Source organism: Olea europaea, chromosome 17 (assembly GCF_002742605.1).
Source record: "Olea europaea var. sylvestris chromosome 17, O_europaea_v1, whole genome shotgun sequence".
NCBI classification, from domain to species: Eukaryota; Viridiplantae; Streptophyta; class Magnoliopsida; order Lamiales; family Oleaceae; genus Olea; species Olea europaea.
This window is the reverse complement of record NC_036253.1, coordinates 6,108,683-6,126,988: the sequence shown is the minus strand read 5'-3', so window position 1 is coordinate 6,126,988 and position 18,306 is coordinate 6,108,683. Positions and strand designations below refer to the sequence as shown.

The 18,306-nt window shown below is 33.4% G+C and overlaps 1 protein-coding gene across 6 annotated transcripts; it reads right to left on the bottom strand.

Moving 5' to 3' along the window:
- Nucleotides 1-1,531: 1,531 nt before the first annotated feature.
- On the bottom strand, nucleotides 1,532-16,503 carry LOC111366193 (cytochrome c-type biogenesis CcmH-like mitochondrial protein). 6 transcript variants are annotated; one of them, XM_022986892.1, is made up of 4 exons: nucleotides 16,377-16,503; nucleotides 2,769-2,966; nucleotides 2,038-2,169; nucleotides 1,532-1,950 (listed from the first exon to the last, which is right to left on the bottom strand). In XM_022986892.1, the coding sequence occupies exons 2-4, from the start codon at nucleotides 2,910-2,912 to the stop codon at nucleotides 1,756-1,758; spliced, it is 471 nt and encodes a 156-aa protein (XP_022842660.1). In that variant the 5' UTR covers nucleotides 2,913-2,966; nucleotides 16,377-16,503; the 3' UTR covers nucleotides 1,532-1,755. The 6 variants fall into 6 exon arrangements, with proteins under 6 accessions (XP_022842660.1, XP_022842658.1, XP_022842663.1 ...); XM_022986890.1 differs by lacking the exon at nucleotides 16,377-16,503 and adding an exon at nucleotides 3,379-3,476; XM_022986895.1 differs by lacking the exon at nucleotides 16,377-16,503 and adding an exon at nucleotides 3,379-3,452 and having other exon boundaries at nucleotides 2,769-2,932.
- Between the last annotated feature and the right edge of the window lie 1,803 nt (nucleotides 16,504-18,306).

Here is an 18,306-nt window from a genome sequence, read left to right as displayed (position 1 = left end):
GATGGAAAGAAGCAAAAGGTGTTAAAAATGTACGAAAAAATAATGAGAAGCAGAAGATTGAATGAGCAATTTTTCTTTTCTTTTTTCTGATATTTCATATTTACATTCCCCATTTTTTTGAATAAAATCTTTTCATCATTATCTAAATATAGTACAACAATAATTATATTCACATTATAATTTTTATTTTTAGCACCCCCTTTTAATTATAATTTAAGGTTTTTAATCTTTGCTCATTACAACACTTATAACGATTTATTATTATTATTATTATTATCATCATCATCATCATTAATTAATAAATTTTGTATTTGATAACAGTTTTATGTCCAAAAGTCTGTTGAAATGGCAAAGACAACTTATTTTCTCATTATTTTTATAAAATATAAAATAAAAAGTGTGAAAAATATTCTTTTCACCAATTCAAAACATGAAAACAAAATATTTTGATATAACTCTTCATCAAGGACAAGACATACTGATTAATGGAAGATTGTTCAATGAAAAAAAAGTTAAGAAAATAATTGCTATAATAAACAAAGATGAAAAGCTTAATTACAATTAAAATGTGATGTATCAAATAAAAATTGTGATAGTAATATAACCACCCATGGTATAATCCAACTTATATATACGATGAGCTATATGGCTTTTGCACACAATACTTAATTCAAATTAATAATTTTAAGGGTAAAAATAAAATTTAAATTAAATCATCAAAAAACAGTGATTAAAGAAATTGAGGAATGCAATCAATCCACCTATATTTATTCCCGTCAAACGAATAAAAAGACGTCACATTGTAATCTACCATATTCCACTCACGAGAAATGAGGCAACAAACACCACATTTACATGGACAAAACCACCACATTTGGTGCAAAAATATAATTCGACCTGTGGGTTTGGAGTTTGAACTCCCAAGGGAAATTGATCTCTGGAATTTGAACTCCATTTTTCCTTTACAAAATTGAGACGAATTAATCCATTGGTACAATTAGTGAGTTGTTAAGATTCATGCCGTTGATTTAAAAAGACAATTTTTAAAATGAATGGATGTGATGTTTGCCAACTGTGAGTCGTAAAGAAAGTTGTATAAATAACATGACTCAATTGAGACCATCTCTCTGATTACAGCAAAGGGGATGCTTTAAAAAGTCACACTTCGGGAACCTGATGCATTGATGCTACTTCGACTATTGAGGTCTGCCACCAATCTTTGGACACTTCTCTTCATTTTCATTTGTACTTGATCGCCATGACTTCAATACTTAAATAGGAAGAAGTGTTTTTTTCTTGATTCTGCCACGTTGTACTCATTATTTTTTCAACCTAAAAATAAATTTCAATTGCTTTTCGAAAATTGTTCTTTGAACTATAATCTTTTATACTCTGAATAAATATATATCTACATTTAGGAATATGCAGTTCCTATTCAGAGAGTCCTATCAACTAGCAAGTAAGAAGAAATGAAACGCAGTTAAAGCTTAAGCTGTAACATGTGCATATGACACATTTGTGTAAGCAAAAATGACTAGCTTGAACTCTAATAGAGTCCATGCACAACCAAAATAATTTATTGCAAATCACAAAGTGTTGTTCATTTTAAGGTTGCATACAAACAGAGTTTTCACCAAGACGAAATGAAACTCCGACCTGGGCTGGTATCTTCAAATCCTATGATCGGATAAACTAGATATTCAATTATCATGACCCAAATAAATAGGGAAACAGGCAAAATATATTCTGGAATCATCAACGAAGCCATCTTCTCCACCAAAACGAAGCTCCTTCAGGAGGCGGCGGTGTGAGGACCTCTAACATTGTTTCCTTCTCCCTCGGGGTTAATGGGACTCCTCTAACGAGGTTTAAAGCCATAATGTGCACATTAGTCTTTTGCCTGTGCTTTCTGTATGCCCACATTCCTCCAGCGACACCTGCAACTAAAAGCTATTTCCAGATTTCAATTTTGCGTGTCGTTGGCTCCCAGAATACAAATACAACCAAGGAGTAAGTTAGATGGCCTCTTTAACTAACCGGTGATAACCATAGACCAGCTGTCTGCAAATCAAATTTCGGTTCATAAAGCACTGTCTCACCATATTCTTCCCCGAGCCTCTTGTAGATCTCTTTATCAGATCTCCCATCGCGAATGTCATCCCGTATTAACTTGAGCAGAAATCAAAGAAAATATCAGTTCCCACATCCGTGTTGCGACTAGAAAGTGAAATAACACCAAAAGATAAATAAACCTTATAAATTAAAATTGCAAATACCGATAACAAGAATACACTATATTAAAAAAAAAACTCTAGCAAATAAAATGTTTTGTCAAGATGCACGGATCGGCCTCCGAAATAATCAGCCCCATTTATTCTTTCTGAAAAACCAAAGATCAATTATTCAAAATCAAGGACAACTAGTGCACTTAATAAAATTACTCACTCATCTATCTAACCTAACTCTTACTAAAGATTAACTAGTGCACTTAATAAAATTACTCACTCATCTATCTAGCCTAATTCTTACTTAAGATTAATCAGGTAGTCATATGAGACGCCGTACAAGTGCAAACATCTAAAAATGTATTCCATCCAGGTAATGTTCATCTTCATGTGGACATTTTAGTTTTGCAGTTGCATTCTACAAACTGCACATCAAATGAGAGTGCTCAATACAAAAATATAGTACCATTTCTCAATGTAACAAGATTTCTTAGTAGTAACGAGAAGAAGTTTAATGTGCACAAGAACTATTAATAGATATACCTTACGAAGGAGAATGGCAATGTAAGCTTGGGAGTCTTCAATGGACTGACTGCCACACTCTGTGCACCTCACATTGTGACTTATGTTTCTAGCTCGCGCTTCCACCACGCGTTCCTTCTTCACTAGATCCTCCTCGCCCTCCATCCAAACCGTCTTTCAAATATCTATAATCAATTTCAAAAAGCTACTCAACAACGGCTGCAACTTCAACAAGAATTTATCAGCACTTTGAGTATGTACAACAAAAAAAAAAAAAAAAAAAAAAAAAAAAAAGGAACTACACTATAATCACTGTTGTCCTTCACTCTGGCGTTTCATCAAACACTATTTGTTAATATTTTATTTTCTTTTGCGCTGGTATCTCCGCAGCATTTCCTATACTGCTATTTTATTGCAGTTAAAACTATATATCTCGAGTCCCATTAAACTTCAATTAGCACACATCATAGCACCCCGTCAAACATAAACAAAGCCCACAAAAAATTAAAATGAAATCCAACAGACAAATTTCTCCACACAATTAAAATGACAAAATGACTACCGCTACTCAGCAGCTGAATAACCCAATTTTAGTAAACAGAGATAGAAGGGAACTGCAAAGGAAGTTTACCGAAACAAAAATAAGCGGCTAAAGGAGATTTTTCTTTTTTCATTTTTTTTGGGGGGGGTGGGGCGTGGTGTTTGGGTTTGAGTTTGAGGGGTCACTTTATTCCGGGGTACTTTTAAGTTTGGCTTTGTCAAACCAATCATTTTCCATTTTAACAAAAAAAATCTAACATTCACCACAATGGTCATTTCTTGTGTAAAAGACAAAAACGTCCTTAAATGAGTTATATAATTACAAAAATAGAAATATGGTAAAAAGACAAAAATATCCTTAAGTTACAAATAAAAATCCAAACACTTCTCAATTGAAATTTGAAAATGAAGTCAGTATTTTCATCAGTTTACTCTAACACGATAAAAACTTTTTCATTTTTCATCCACTTCAACCTCAAAATTTCATAAACTTATCAATTATCAACCTCAACAGAAAAATTTAGTTAAATTTCAGCACTTCAATTCAGTAAATATATTTTCCTAGTATTTAATTTTATTTTTATTGAAGTTGTATTTTTTTTAAGTGGTAGAAAAAATAATATTAGAGCCAAAGTTTAGGCCGACACCGATCAGACGCCGGAGTAAACGGACGGTCCGTAATGGTCCGGACCGACCGTAACGGACGATCCGGACCGTCCGTTTGCAGACTTCCCTGCCCCTAGATTTTGATAATTTTATTTCTGATAATTTGTTCTGATATTTTTAATTCGTAATGCAGATATGGCAAAAACATGTGTCCCAATCTGTTATTTCGGCAAATTTCAAAGGAAAGAAAATGGTCAATGGAAATGGAAATGAACGAGTGAAGGAGAAGGGATTGCTGCTATTTCGATAACAAAAAATACTTCGTTTACAGAAATGTACAGTGAAATACAAAACATGCTTAACGTCGATTCCTCTCATTACGATATGGAATTGGAATTTTTATTTCAAAAGAATTCAACAATTTCGATTCCACCTTTGAAAGTTACTTCTGAAGCGCAAATAAAGCATCTAATTCAATTGAACCAAGGTCGAAAGACGACTCCTATTTGCGTAAGTTTGTTGAAGAAAAATGTCATCGAGGGTGAACACGAAGTTTTTGATGGAGAGGATCGTAATGAGAATGATTTTTGGGATACTGTTGAGATTACTCGGGAGGATGATGTGGTTATTCCTGGGGCAGTTGCTACTCACCATGATGTCACCGTTACACGAAGGATTTACGAGGGAGTTCAAGACAACGAGGATGAAAGGCCATTTACAAATCAGGATTTGATTACTTTATCCAGAAAGAGACATGAGTCTGGTGGGAGCTCACATGCTGGGCCGAGTACACGGTCTTCTAATTGTTCGCGTGTAGTTCCTGATGATGAAGATTTACATGTCGATCAATTGTTTGATACGAAAAGAGATTTGCAAGAAGCCGTGCACCGAATTACAATGAAACATAATTTTGAGTTTAAGGTAAAAAAATAAACAAGTCTACATACACAATTATTTGTGTGGACAACAATTGCAGTTGGCGTTTGAGTGCGATAAAGATAAACACAAATGAGTTCTTTGTTGTTTGTAAGTATGCACAGGAACATACTTGTGAAGTGGGTATTCGTCAAAATGATCACAGGCAAGCTCGATCATGGTTTATTGGTCGACAGATAATGCACAAGTTTCAGGATCCACGGACGATTTACAGACCTACAGATATCATCAACGACATCCGTCGAGAGTATGGGGTGGTTATGAGTTACCAGAAGGCCTGGAAGGTTAAAGAATGTGCATTGGAAGATTTAATGGGTTCGACAGAGGAGAGTTATGCCAAATTGGCCAGGTATTGCCACAACATGGTGAGAACTAATTCTGACTCGGACGTTTTTTATTGAAACCGATGGGCAGAATCGCTTCAAGTATTTTTTATGGCTCTTGGACAATGCATTAGAGGTTTTCGAAATGCGATGCGACCTCTAATTCTAGTTGATAGTACAACCCTAAAAGCTAGATATGAAGGAAAGTTGATTATTGCTACTTGTCAAGATGTTAATATCCAAATTTACCATCTTGCATTTGGCATTGTTGATGGAGAGAATGATCTAGCAATGCGTTGGTTCTTCACGAAATTGAGAGAAGTAATTGGGAACATCGAGAACCTTGCATTTGTGACTGACCGGGGGCAGTCAATAATAAATGGTATAGCCGAAGTTTTTCCAGAAGCACATCATGGTTATTGCATGTACCACATTCAGGGCAATCTGAAAACTAGGTACCAGGGCAGTCGCATCGTTGCATTGTTTAGGAGAGCTGCAGAAGCTTACAGCTTTGAAGAGTTTACAAAGTTCATGGGCGAAATAGAACATAAATCAGAAAGTGCATGGGAATTTCTATCAGATATGGGGGTCGAACATTGGGCACGGTCACATTTTTCAGGGCGTCGATACAACATGATGACGTCGAATAATGCAGAGTCGCTCAATGCATTATTCAAGAAGGATCGAGAGTTACCGATTCTCACAATGATTGAACATATTCGCAGCAAGTTGCAACAATGGTTTTATGACCGACGTGAAGAATCCCAAAATTGCACGAGTGTGCTAGCTCCGGCACAGGAAGATCGACTATTCAAAACTCTGGAAGTGGCAAAAGCTCTATTTGTGGAACCACTAGATCAATTTCGCTTCTCCGTGAGATGCGGGCGTAATTTTGGATACATTGTAGACTTGAATGATAATACCTGCACATGTAGAAAATTTCAGTTGGAAAGTTTTCAATGTGCACATGCTGTCGCAGTGGCTATGTATAGAGGATTTCCACCACACAGCTTGTGCAGTCACTATTATATGACTGATTTTTGGAGAGCAGCGTATGCCGAAACTATATTTCCTCTACCAAATGAAGTCGAGTGGGAAGTTCCTGATTATATTGTAGCACTTAATAATTTGTTGCCACCTGAAGCTCCACCGCGTACTCTTGGTCATAGACGGACGTCTAGAATACCATCTACAGGAGAGTTTCCACAACCGCGTAAGTGCGGGAGGTGCGGCGCTACAGGACATACACGTCGATTTTGTACAAGTCAGATCCCACTAAACAATGACTCGACGGATGTGTAGTATCTATATAAATCATATGTATTCTCTATTTGTCATGTGTTTGTGATTTTCTGAATTGAAATCGGATATAATATTTATCATATTGTTTAATTACTCTTTTTAATTTTTATCACATTTGTCATATGTATTTTCTATGTGTCATGTATTTGTTTGTTTTCTTTTAAAACAAGTGAAACAACGATATATATTAATTAACAATATGGAGAGATTACTATTTCTTTAATTAATTATCTTAATTGGTTAAATAAAAAAATATTTCGTTAATCGTGTGTTTTATTTATTTCATATTTAATTACTCAATTCCGATTATTTATTTGAATAAGAATAATAATATTTATTCGATTTTTCGTTTCACTATTTCTTTAATTAATTATCTTAATTGGTTAGGTAAAAAAAATATTATTCAATTTAATTTATTCTTTAAATATTTCGTTAATAATGTGTTTTATTTATTTCATATTTAATTACACAATTTCGATTATTTATTTGAATAAAAATAATAATATTTATTCAATTTTTCATTTTACTATTTCTTTAATTAATTCTCTTAATTGGTTAAGTAAAAAAAATATTATTCAATTTAATTTATTCGTTAAATATTTCGTTAATCATGTGTTTTATTTATTTCATATTTAATTACTCTATTTCGATTATTTATTTGAATAATATTTATTCGGTTTTTTGTTTTACTATTTCTTTAATTAATTCTCTTAATTGGTTAAGTAAAAAAATATTGTTCAATTTAATTTATTCTTTAAATATTTCGTTAATCATATGTTTTATTTATTTCATATTTAATTACTCGATTTCGATTATTTATTTGAATAAAAATAATAATATTTATTCGATTTTTCATTTTACTATTTCTTTAATTAATTCTCTTAATTGGTTAAGTAAAAAAAATATTATTCAATTTAATTTATTCTTTAAATATTTCCTTAATCATGTGTTTTATTTATTTCATATTTAATTACTCAATTTCGATTATTTATTTGAATAAAAATAATAATATTTATTCGATTTTTCGTTTTACTATTTCTTTAAATAATTATCTTAATTGGTCCCCAAAATTTGCAATTAGGTCCCCAAAATTTTTAAAGCCATTTTCAACCAAACATTACATGAATCAGTCATCTTTGTTTCAATTGAATCCAACTGAGTCCATTTAATTCTCGATTATCGTTTTATGTTTCGAATCAACTATTAAAAAGTTGCAATTAGGTCCCCCAAAATTTTTAACGCTTTTTTCGAACCAAATATTACATGAATCGATCATTTTTTTTCCAATTGCATCTGATTTAGTCCATTTAATTCCCGATTATCATTATATGATCCAAATCAACTATTAAAAAATTGCAATAAATATACAATTAAATTAAAATTTTGAGTCACAATTAAATTAAAAAAAATTTACATTTTCAAAATAATATCATACAATATACTCTATTTCGATTATTTATTTCTTTCAGTACAACACAAATCCTACTAATGTAAACAACATTTACATTTTAATAAAATAATATACAATGCACTAAGAATCACAGTTATATTCATACAAGTCGCAAGCTAATTTATGCCTCCACATATCAATCCAAGACTGATTTATTGTATCAACATTGCGACCAATGCTCAAGAACTCTATGTACTTGATTGCAAATAAGCCACAGTCACCCCTGCAACCGAAGTAGAATATATTAGTTCCATAACATATAATTGAAAATTAAATCTGAAAATTAAAAAGTTGTAAATCCTTACGATCTTTCTTGTCTCGCCGTCGTCATGTTCCGCACAATGGCTAATCTATCATTTACTCGAATCATCGCATAACTAGCCATCATGGGCACGATCACAGTCAATGGCTCCAGTATTTGCTCCAGTTGACTTTGTGTCAGACAGCTATGATCAGAGTCGTACACATATATGGTGGAATCAGCAAATATGATCTCCACCGAAAAACAGTGTGAGTTCGCGATCACTGGAATGTACATATGTGTACAATCTGTCCACGACTTTCCGCACCTCAACTGTAGTCCAATCACCCACTCCAGCATGTACTCAGACAAAACATAATCATTCCCCTTGCTTAGGAGCTCGTGATGCTCAATATCTACGACACGAACGAACTCAGAGCTCAGGATAACTAGAGTAGGACTGTCATAAGATCTCGGGTATCTCCGCGCCCGATCGCGTAACAATTCCATAGCCAAGTCGATATGCTGAAACAAGAAAAACCCCCAACAAAAAAGATAAAGTCATTTAAGTAAATGAACCAACAACTTCTATAAATATAATAAACGGAAACTCAAAAAACTTACATCATCAGCGAGCCAAGCTGAGGTCGTCAGTACATCTTCAAACCACTTTTTAGCATTGGGCACAGTCATACAGCCGATGGTATAACTATCTCTGAAAAATGAAAAAACAATTACGAAAAATACAAAAAAATAGTTGCAAAATCATAAAATGCTTACTCGAACTTAAGGGATTTGAACCAATCATCGAACGTCTTCTGTTTGACTGGGTCGACGTCGCGAAAAAGGTTGGAGAACGCCTCATCCACAAACCTCCTTCTCTTCGCCTCGGCCGTGTATGGAGAAACGATGTATTGTGACGGCAATCTTGATCTCTTACCGACCATCAGCTCTGGCGTGTCAGTAGCACGCTTCTTACCCTTCGGGACCTCCGTCGCCCCCTCCGACACGAATACTACCTCGTCATCCGTCATCTCTGGTGTCCTCTCGTCCTCCGCAACTTGATCATCCCCCTCTACTACCACCTCTGATGTCCCCTCCACTACTTTCTCGGCCACCCCTGTCCCTCCCTCCACACCCTTTATCTCGGCCTCCTCCGGTACCTCCGGCCCGACCTCCACCCCAGGCATCCTGGCCTCCTCCGGTTCCTCCTGCCCGACCTCCACCCCCTCCCTCCCGGCCTCCGGCATCGAACCAAAAAACTCATCGATTCCTGCGGCCGTTGCCCACCAATCTCGAGGGACACCAGTCTCCCCGACATTCCCTCGGACGGCTGCTACATCGCCTCGAAGTGCTGCAACCTCAGTATGAAGGTCTCCTATATCTCATCGCAGCACTCCAATCTCATCTCGCAAAGCTACTACATATGTCGTAAAATCTCGTAGCAACATCCCTGTCTCCTCTCGTACTGCGACGATCTCTGTCGTAAAATCCCATCGCAACACCCCTATCTCCTCTCGTAGTGCGACTACCTCTGTCATAAAATCACGTCGCATCGTTCCCAGTTCCTCTCTAATAATGCCAGTCATGCGTGCAAAGAAATCATCTGAATGACGGGTCTGACTGGGTGTAGGCGATCCATGTGGGAGGTGGGTGGGTACGGGAGACGGAGATATCCTCGGAGAATGAGATAATGACGGTAGAGACGATCTCATCGGTGGAGGTGATGGAGATCTCATCGGTGGAGGCGAAGGAGATCTCCTAAGTGGAAGTTCAGGATGACGCTTCTATACAGAGAAGACAATTAATATTAATAATCCACACATGAATTTATAAGTCAAAATAAATAATGATCTTAAATAAACGTACTATATTTCTATCCGGAACGGACTCAAATACTGGATCGTCTTCAGTAGGTGGAACAAGTAATTCACGTACATATATTGCATCCTCCTCTTCCACCGAAACAACCAACTCAGCATAAACTTCAAGCTGACATATCATATTTCAACGTGTTAACAAGCATGTATCGAGTCGAGTAAATGTATGTACAATATAAATTGTAAATATATAATACTCACCTGAGGATCGTCGAGGATAACTGTCAAATCTTTAGCCAATGGTTTTTCATGTACTCGCCAATGAAGCATTCGTGGGCAGCTAGTCTCCCTTCTGATCGCCCATTTGCTACCCAAAGCAGGGATAGCATCATATGCCCACAACTGCAACAATTACAAAATAAAACTTTACATATACATTTAATAAAAAAATTTAACACGCATTACGTTATACTGAATATTTACCTGCAAAGCCATGCGAAAGCCATATACATTATATTTGCGATCGCCCCTCTCCGATTTCAGCATAGTATGTACCCTTCTGAATACATGGAGAGTATCGGTGTAACATCTCCGACCACATGGAAAGCTGTTGAAAGCATCGATATCATCAACAACATCCAATGAAAAAAGATCATTCGACGTCCTACGATGTCAACACCTCAATATACTCTCCAGTATATACACCAATCCTAACTTCAACTTGTCTAACATGTAATCGCATCTCCTAAATGCGTCATCTAACTGTGGTGGTGTAACTGGCCCTTTACCTCCAAAATATAAATCCAATAACCTTTTATTTCGTATAATACGGGCTCTAGCTTCTTCTTCCTCGGTACATCTCAAGCCCGTAATCAGGGCAAATTCAAGAATCGAGAATCTAGATACCTTCCGTCCCCCATAGCAAAATATAGATGATCGCCATCGACTTGTTTAAGCAGCCGGAGTAATAAAGAATCAAAAATCTATCCAGAGAATTGCACGTCCTTCAACGGATAGAACGACCATAAAAACGATCGACGAAGTAAGTCAATATGCTCCTCGTCCAACCCCTCAAGCACTGTCGCATAGTTGGAAAAATTACAATACGTCGTAACTTTTCCTAAATGAGCCCTTAGATCGTTGTCTATATGATATTCCATCCTACAAAATTAATGCATGTTAAAACCATACAAAAGAAATTATAAATAAAATATCGTACCTTCAAATTTAACCAATCAAATTTCATATTAATAAACCAATAAATAAATTCATCCAATCACATATTAAAACAGTTAAACAAAAAAATTTCCACATATTTGACTATTTAATATTTATTTAAAAATTATATTTCGTTAATTATCTGACTATATATATATATATATATTATTTACAAATTTATTCGATTTTTCATTTTACTATTTCTTTAATTAATTATCTTAATTGATGAAGTACAAAAAATATTATTCAATTTAATTTATTCTTTAAATATTTCATTAATCGTGTGTTTTATCTATTTCATATTTAATTACTCTATTTCGATTATTTATTTGAATAATATTTATTTGATTTTTCCTTTCACTATTTCTTTAATTCATTATCTTAGTTCGTTAAGTAAAAAAATTATTGTTTTTTTTAATTTATTCTTTAAATATTTCGTTAATTATGTATATTATTTATTTCGATTATTTATTTAAATAAAAATAATAATATTTATTCAATTTTTCGGTTCACTATTTCTTTAATTAATTATCTTAATTGGTTAGGTAAAAAAAATATTATTCAATTTAATTTATTCTTTAAATATTTCGTTAATCATGTGTTTTATTTATTTCATATTTAATTACTCTATTTCGATTATCTATTTGAATAATATTTATTCGATTTTTCCTTTTACTATTTCTTTAATTCATTATCTTAATTCGTTAAGTAAAAAAAAAATATTGTTTTTTTAATTTATCTTTAAATATTTCGTTAATTATGTATATTATTTATTTCATATTTAATTACTCTATTTCGATTATTTATTTGAAACGTATATTTTAGTAAAAAAGAAAAAAATTAAAACTCAATTTAATTTATCTTTAAATATTTCGTTAATTCTCTTAATATATTATTTATTTTATATTTCATTTTATTTCTTAACACAAAAATAAAACAATAATTCTGAAAAAAAAAATTATTTTTGACCCAAATCCGGGATCCGGTCCCGGATTTGGACTGGATAGCCGGACCCGGACCAAAATCCGGGTCCGGTGTGGTCCGGACTAGTCCAGGCCATATGGTCCGGACCAGTCCGGACCGTAACGGACCAAACCGGCAGAGCTCGCCGAAAACTCCATTTTCGGCGAGCTCCGTCCATTTTTTTCACTTTTTTTCAACATTTTAACCTCAAATTCGATATTTTCTTACATTTTAACCATAAAAACATGAATTTAACCCATATTCATATCTTAAACATTCAAACTTTCACAAATTCAAAGTAGTTATTTATAGAAAACATGTCTAACCTTCCAGAAAATGACGGTCTCCGGCGAATCGAGGTGGCTCTGGTCTTGGTCGAAGTTGGTGAGGTCCGGGCAGTCCGTAGGCGACGTCGACCGGTCGGTAGAAGATTTTTCCTTTTTTTTCTCTCTATTTTCTCTTCTCTTCTTTCCTAAATGAGGGTATTTTCGACCCTACATATTTTGTTTACATTTTCTCTTTTTTTTTCTTAACAAATAACTTGGTCAAAGGCTATTTTGAAAAACACATCGGGTGGGGCAGCCATTGCCCACCATTTCCTCCTTTATTCCCCCTTTCCTCTCTCTCTATTGCCCCCTTTTGACCTGCATTTTGTAGAGTTGAAAATGGGTGGAATAATATTTTTTTGAAAAATAAATGGTTGAAAAATAAGAAATTTTTTTGATGTACAGGTAATATTATTTTATGAAAAATTGTGTGGTTGAAAATAAGAGTGAAAAAAATGTAATGTAATGTAATGTAATAGAAATTAATGGGGGCCAAACGAGACATTGTTGAATTGAAAATAATATCAAAATCATTTTGCGCTACACATTTTAACGGGGTAAATCCACGCATGATCACCCAACTTTATACTTAACATTATCATGACCATCTAATTTGATTTTGTTTCACTTAGTATCATCGTGACCGTCCAATTTGAATTTTGTTTTTTGCCATGGCCACAAAACTTCATTTCACCATTTTCATTACTTTAAAAGGAGTACAATAGTAATTTTGCATTATATAAAAAATAAATATAAAAAATATTTTTTTTAATTTTCAATTTTTTTTAAAAAAAGTTCTTATTTTTCTAAGTAACGTTTTTTTAAAATAAGTTTTTTTTAAAATAATTTTTAGTTTATTTTAGTTTTTTAAGGAACTTTTTTTAAAATAACTTTTTATGTTATTTTAGTTTTTCTAATTAAAGTTTTTTTGAAAATAAGTTTTTATTTTATTGCAAAAACTTTTTTTTTTAATATAATTTTTTTTTTTGAGTAACGTATTTTTAAGATAAGTTTTTCTTTTATTTTAAGTAAATTTTTTAAATATAATTTTATTTTATTTTTTAAAGTAACTTTTTATTTTTTTTTTATTTTTTATTTAATTTTTTTCCATGTATTGCAAATTTACCTTTTTACTACTCTTAAAATTAGTCAAAGGGGTAATAATGGAAACACCAAGTATAAAGTTGAATGGTTATGATGAAATAAAATTAAATTGAACGTCCATGTTGACACTAAATATAAAAGTGGGTAGCAATATGTGGATTTAACCCCATTTTAACGGTATAAATTTTAAAGAATAATGCTAATTGTATAAATAAAGTTACATAATGGTTTACATATAGATAACGTGAATTTTTTTTTTATTTGGTTCAAAAATTCTAACTCAATCATATTTTACCATATTATATATATGTAAATCTTTATATAAATTAGTATGTACATGTAACACAACCAAAATTTAAAAGATTGAAAAAATTCACATGTCAAGCGAAGTTATGGGCAACTGAAGTGTATATTTAGACCTTGAAGCTATTTAAAGGACGAGGTATTGTCGATCAACATAGAGAAAAATCATGACAAAGTAACACATCACTACACAATCAATGGCAAAGGTAGGTGGGAGTTTGTGGAATCTCTAACCCCACGAAAATGCAAGAAATTCTATATGACTTCCTTAATCATTTATTTATTTATTTATTTTACTTTTTAATGTTATTTTCTTGGTCCCCATTATTTTTCAAATACATTTTTCTCTCTCTTATTTTCAATCACATATTTAATTTTTAACCACATTTTTCATCAATTTACTATTTCAAAATGCATATTAAGGAAAAACTTGTTATGCTTGAAAATATTTTCCATAGTTAAATTAAACCTTCAATTTAATACAAATCTTGACTTCGCCAATAGTACCTCCCCGAGTTCTATCAATCAACAGCTGCACTACAAGTACAGAAAACAATTTGCCAGAAAACTTACAGACCACACACAGTCCATGGGATGAATGATTATATTTTTTTAATATAAAACTCACATGGGATCCACCTCATGTGAGTTTTCTAGATTTCTTCTGTGGGAAAAAAACAGATTTTTTCATCAATCAATTTACACTTCCGCAACTAACTAAAATTCATCCAATAAATAAGTGAGATTTTTGATCATTGCATCATTGGAAGTGCAGGAAAACAATAAACAAATGTGTCCTGCACTAGCTGATTAGGTTGAATTAGTTGGCAGGTCAAAAGATGAGTTAACAAGTTCTTGCAACCAAAAACTTTAAAAGGTCAAGGTCACATGATGCTAGACAAAATTGGAAAAAGGAAACAATAATTAACTTCAACATATAAGAATTACATTTCAAAACTAACAAACTTGTCAATTATTTCAAACCTCGGAAATTAATTCCAATTAATAATATATAATATATAATTAATTGTAACTATTATCTCCACCCAATTAATAGTATCCCTACCCCCAACCCCCACCAAATTAATAGAATGTCAATTAATACACCCCAACTTGTAAAAAAATTTCAGAAATTAAAAATCTTTTATGGAGACACAACAACAACAACAACAACAACAAATTTAAAACATTTTTTGGAGATTACACCCAACCCCTATGGAATCGACCCTGATTTGTGATTAATTGTGTCATTTGTAACCATACATGTGTTATATGTGACTAACTTGATCAAATTTGTTTTCAGTAAGATTATCTTTGATCATCTAATTTGAAACTATATGTGACCAAGTTACTAGCTTGTATTGTCTGTGACTAATTGGACCAAATTTATCTTCAATATGACTAAATGTGGTCAAATTTATCTTCAGTATGTATATCTATGACCAGGTCAATCTTAATCGTGACAGTATGTGATCAAGTCACAATCAACACGAAAATTATTCACAACCAGTCATAATAAACACATATTTGATCACAGAGGGTCACCACAAACAAATCTGCACACACCACATACCAGCATCACCAATCACCACCACTACCACCTTTAACTTAAATCCACAACCATAATTAATACCTTCACCTCAAAATCCACAATAACAATCACAACTACAAAGTCAAATCCACAAGAACAATCACCTCAAATCCACAACAACAATCCACCACTATTATGTTACCATTACCACAATCTACATCCCGTTTTCACCTCCAGCTTCTCTGTAATGGCTACCATTTTCCATTTTCCACTCTTCAATATTATACTAAAAATGAAATATCTTACAATTGCTCTTTATGAGTTGTCATACTTTGATATCTTTGTAAAATCACTTCATTATTAATCTTCAAGAACATATCTTTCTCCACATAAACAATGAGGCTATTATTCATTTACTCATCTCCAATTCGATTGCGTAATCTATCATTCACAAACCCCTCCAATTCACTACACTTATCTGACAATCTACTACAATTCTCCAATTCACTGTACTTCTATTTTACAGAATCTCCAAGCCACAAACCCTTCCAATATTCTGCACGTCTCCAATTCACTACACTTCTATTTTACAGATTTTCCAAGCCACAAAACCCTCCAATTCTCCAATAATACACTACTATGTACAAATTTGCTACCAGTAGTATGAAAAAACTAACATAAAAAATCAAATTGTGGATGAAGAATAGTAAGGCCCTAAATTTTAGTTTAGACCCTAAAATCCAATTTCAAAATTTACCAAGAAATTAAGTGATATATAGAATGAATTGGAGAATCTATAAAATAGAAGAAGGCAAAATAAATTGCATTTCTAATTGATACATAAAATAAAATGATTTGTATCATAGTAGAGAAAAAGAGAAATGATTAAGAGATAAAATTTGAGGCATGAATATCAATGTATCATAACACGAAGAGAAATGAAGTAATAAAGATATACAGCCATACAAGAACTGGAACTGGAAGGCCGAAGGTGGAGCGCAGCAAGCCGCGAGAGGTCGAAAGTCAAGGTCCTCACTCCTCCATCCTCAGGTCGAACATTCGAAGCAGGCTGTATCATTGCATTTGTCGTCGCGTTGTCGTTGAGTTGAAGCTAGCAGCAGGGCCGATTACAGTTCTACCATTCAAGCCCCATGCCTCAACCTTTAAATCATATGGGTAATGGGTTAATAAAATTGGGCCAATTAATTGGCCCATTTTTAAAAATATTATTTTGACTTGGGCCTGGGCTGCTATGACATATTTGTAAGGGAAAATTTCATATGTTGGGTATATAGTTTACACCAATTCATGATTCAGGTATAAAGAGTAAACATTCAAAAATCAGGTATGTGTGTGTATATTTTGTTACATCGATTTTTTATAATCAAGCGTAGTTTCCTTCTATAATAGAACTCTTCCACTACAAAATCGTTATCCAATATTAAACATCCAGCATAATTTTAGATTCTCAATGTAGAACCTTATTCAATCATTGAAGAAGAAAAAAATCAGATAATGGTGTACATTCACGATTAGTACAAATTGATTGATTTCATCAACATTGATGGTTTTGTGTCACAGATTTGGGAATCGATTTGGTGAAATTAACATATTCACAGAATAGAAGACAATCCAGGCATTGGTCTAATTATTTTGTTCACTGCTACTATTTTCGTATTAAATATCATGAGATAAGATCTGGATCGAACGCGTAGTCAAATTTTCAGCGAACGTGTCTATTCTGGTCACATATGTGTCTAATGCAATAATTTTGTGTAGAGGAATATGAACGACATGTATGATATGGGTTGTAAACGAAATGTAATGAATGTTAGACAAGCGTGGCATTGATTTTGGTTGTTTGTGACCTGTACAAAGATGTGACAGATTGTAACAACATCAAGCATATGATGCTAGCAACATATGTGACCTATGTGATGTGTGCTGGAAAATGAAGAAACAGAGGATTCATTGTTGATGATGAAATGAAATGTAACCTGCCTTTTTTTCCTTATGTTACGTTTTCGAAAATGTGATCTTCATTGTATCCCAGCATATGTGTCTAATGCAACAACATAGTGTAGCGGAGTAGGAAGCATACGAGTAATGTATGTTGTAGACGAAATGTGATCAATGTTAATATGGACTGACATTGATCGTTCTCGTGTGTGACCTAATTCGAGATGTGACCAGAATGTGACCACACGACACAATAGTATCCAAATGCATGTGTGACTAGTGTGATGTGTACTGGAATACGAAGAGATGGAGGATTCATTGTTGATGATGAAATGTGACCTATACATAAAAAAATATGACTGCATTTCTTTTCCTTATGTAACGTTTTTGAAAACGTGATCTTTATTTTAACCCAAGATATGTGTCTAGTGCAACAACATTGTGCAGTAGAGTAGGAAGCGCACATGTGATGTATGTTGTAAACGAAATGTGGTCGATGTTAATCTAGCCAGACATTGATCACACTCGTGTGTGACATATTCCAAGATGTGACCAAAATGTGACCACATGACACAATAGTATCCATACGTATATGTGACCTCTGTGAATGTGTAATGGAATTGGAAGAAGCGCTGCAACCAGTGTTTTTCACGAAATGTGACCTGTGTGTTGCCAAATGTGACTAGCGTTTTAAAATTTCATATGTGACTTCATGTTATTGAAGAAATTCTTATATGAACTGTATGCATTTTATTAAATTAACCACCAAGACCGTGAAGATATGAAATTCAATTTTGTAGAAATGATGTACTTGCACATATGTTTGTTGCATGGACCTCAATCAGCGTTAGCGTTGGTAGATCGTGGCTGCAGTTATGTAAACATTGTTGACACGATTATGTCAGAGTTCAGCTTGGATCCTACAAAGGTAATAGTA

Coding starts and splice junctions, on each gene's coding strand:
- LOC111366193 (XM_022986892.1), bottom strand. CDS start 2,912: ATGGAGGGCGAGGAGGATCTAGTGAAGAAGGAACGCGTGGTGGAAGCG. Junction 2,170..2,768: donor TTGCCATTCTCCTTCGTAAG/GTATATCTATTA, acceptor TTTCTGCTCAAG/TTAATACGGGATGACATTCG. Junction 1,951..2,037: donor CTGGTCTATGGTTATCACCG/GTTAGTTAAAGA, acceptor ATCTGGAAATAG/CTTTTAGTTGCAGGTGTCGC.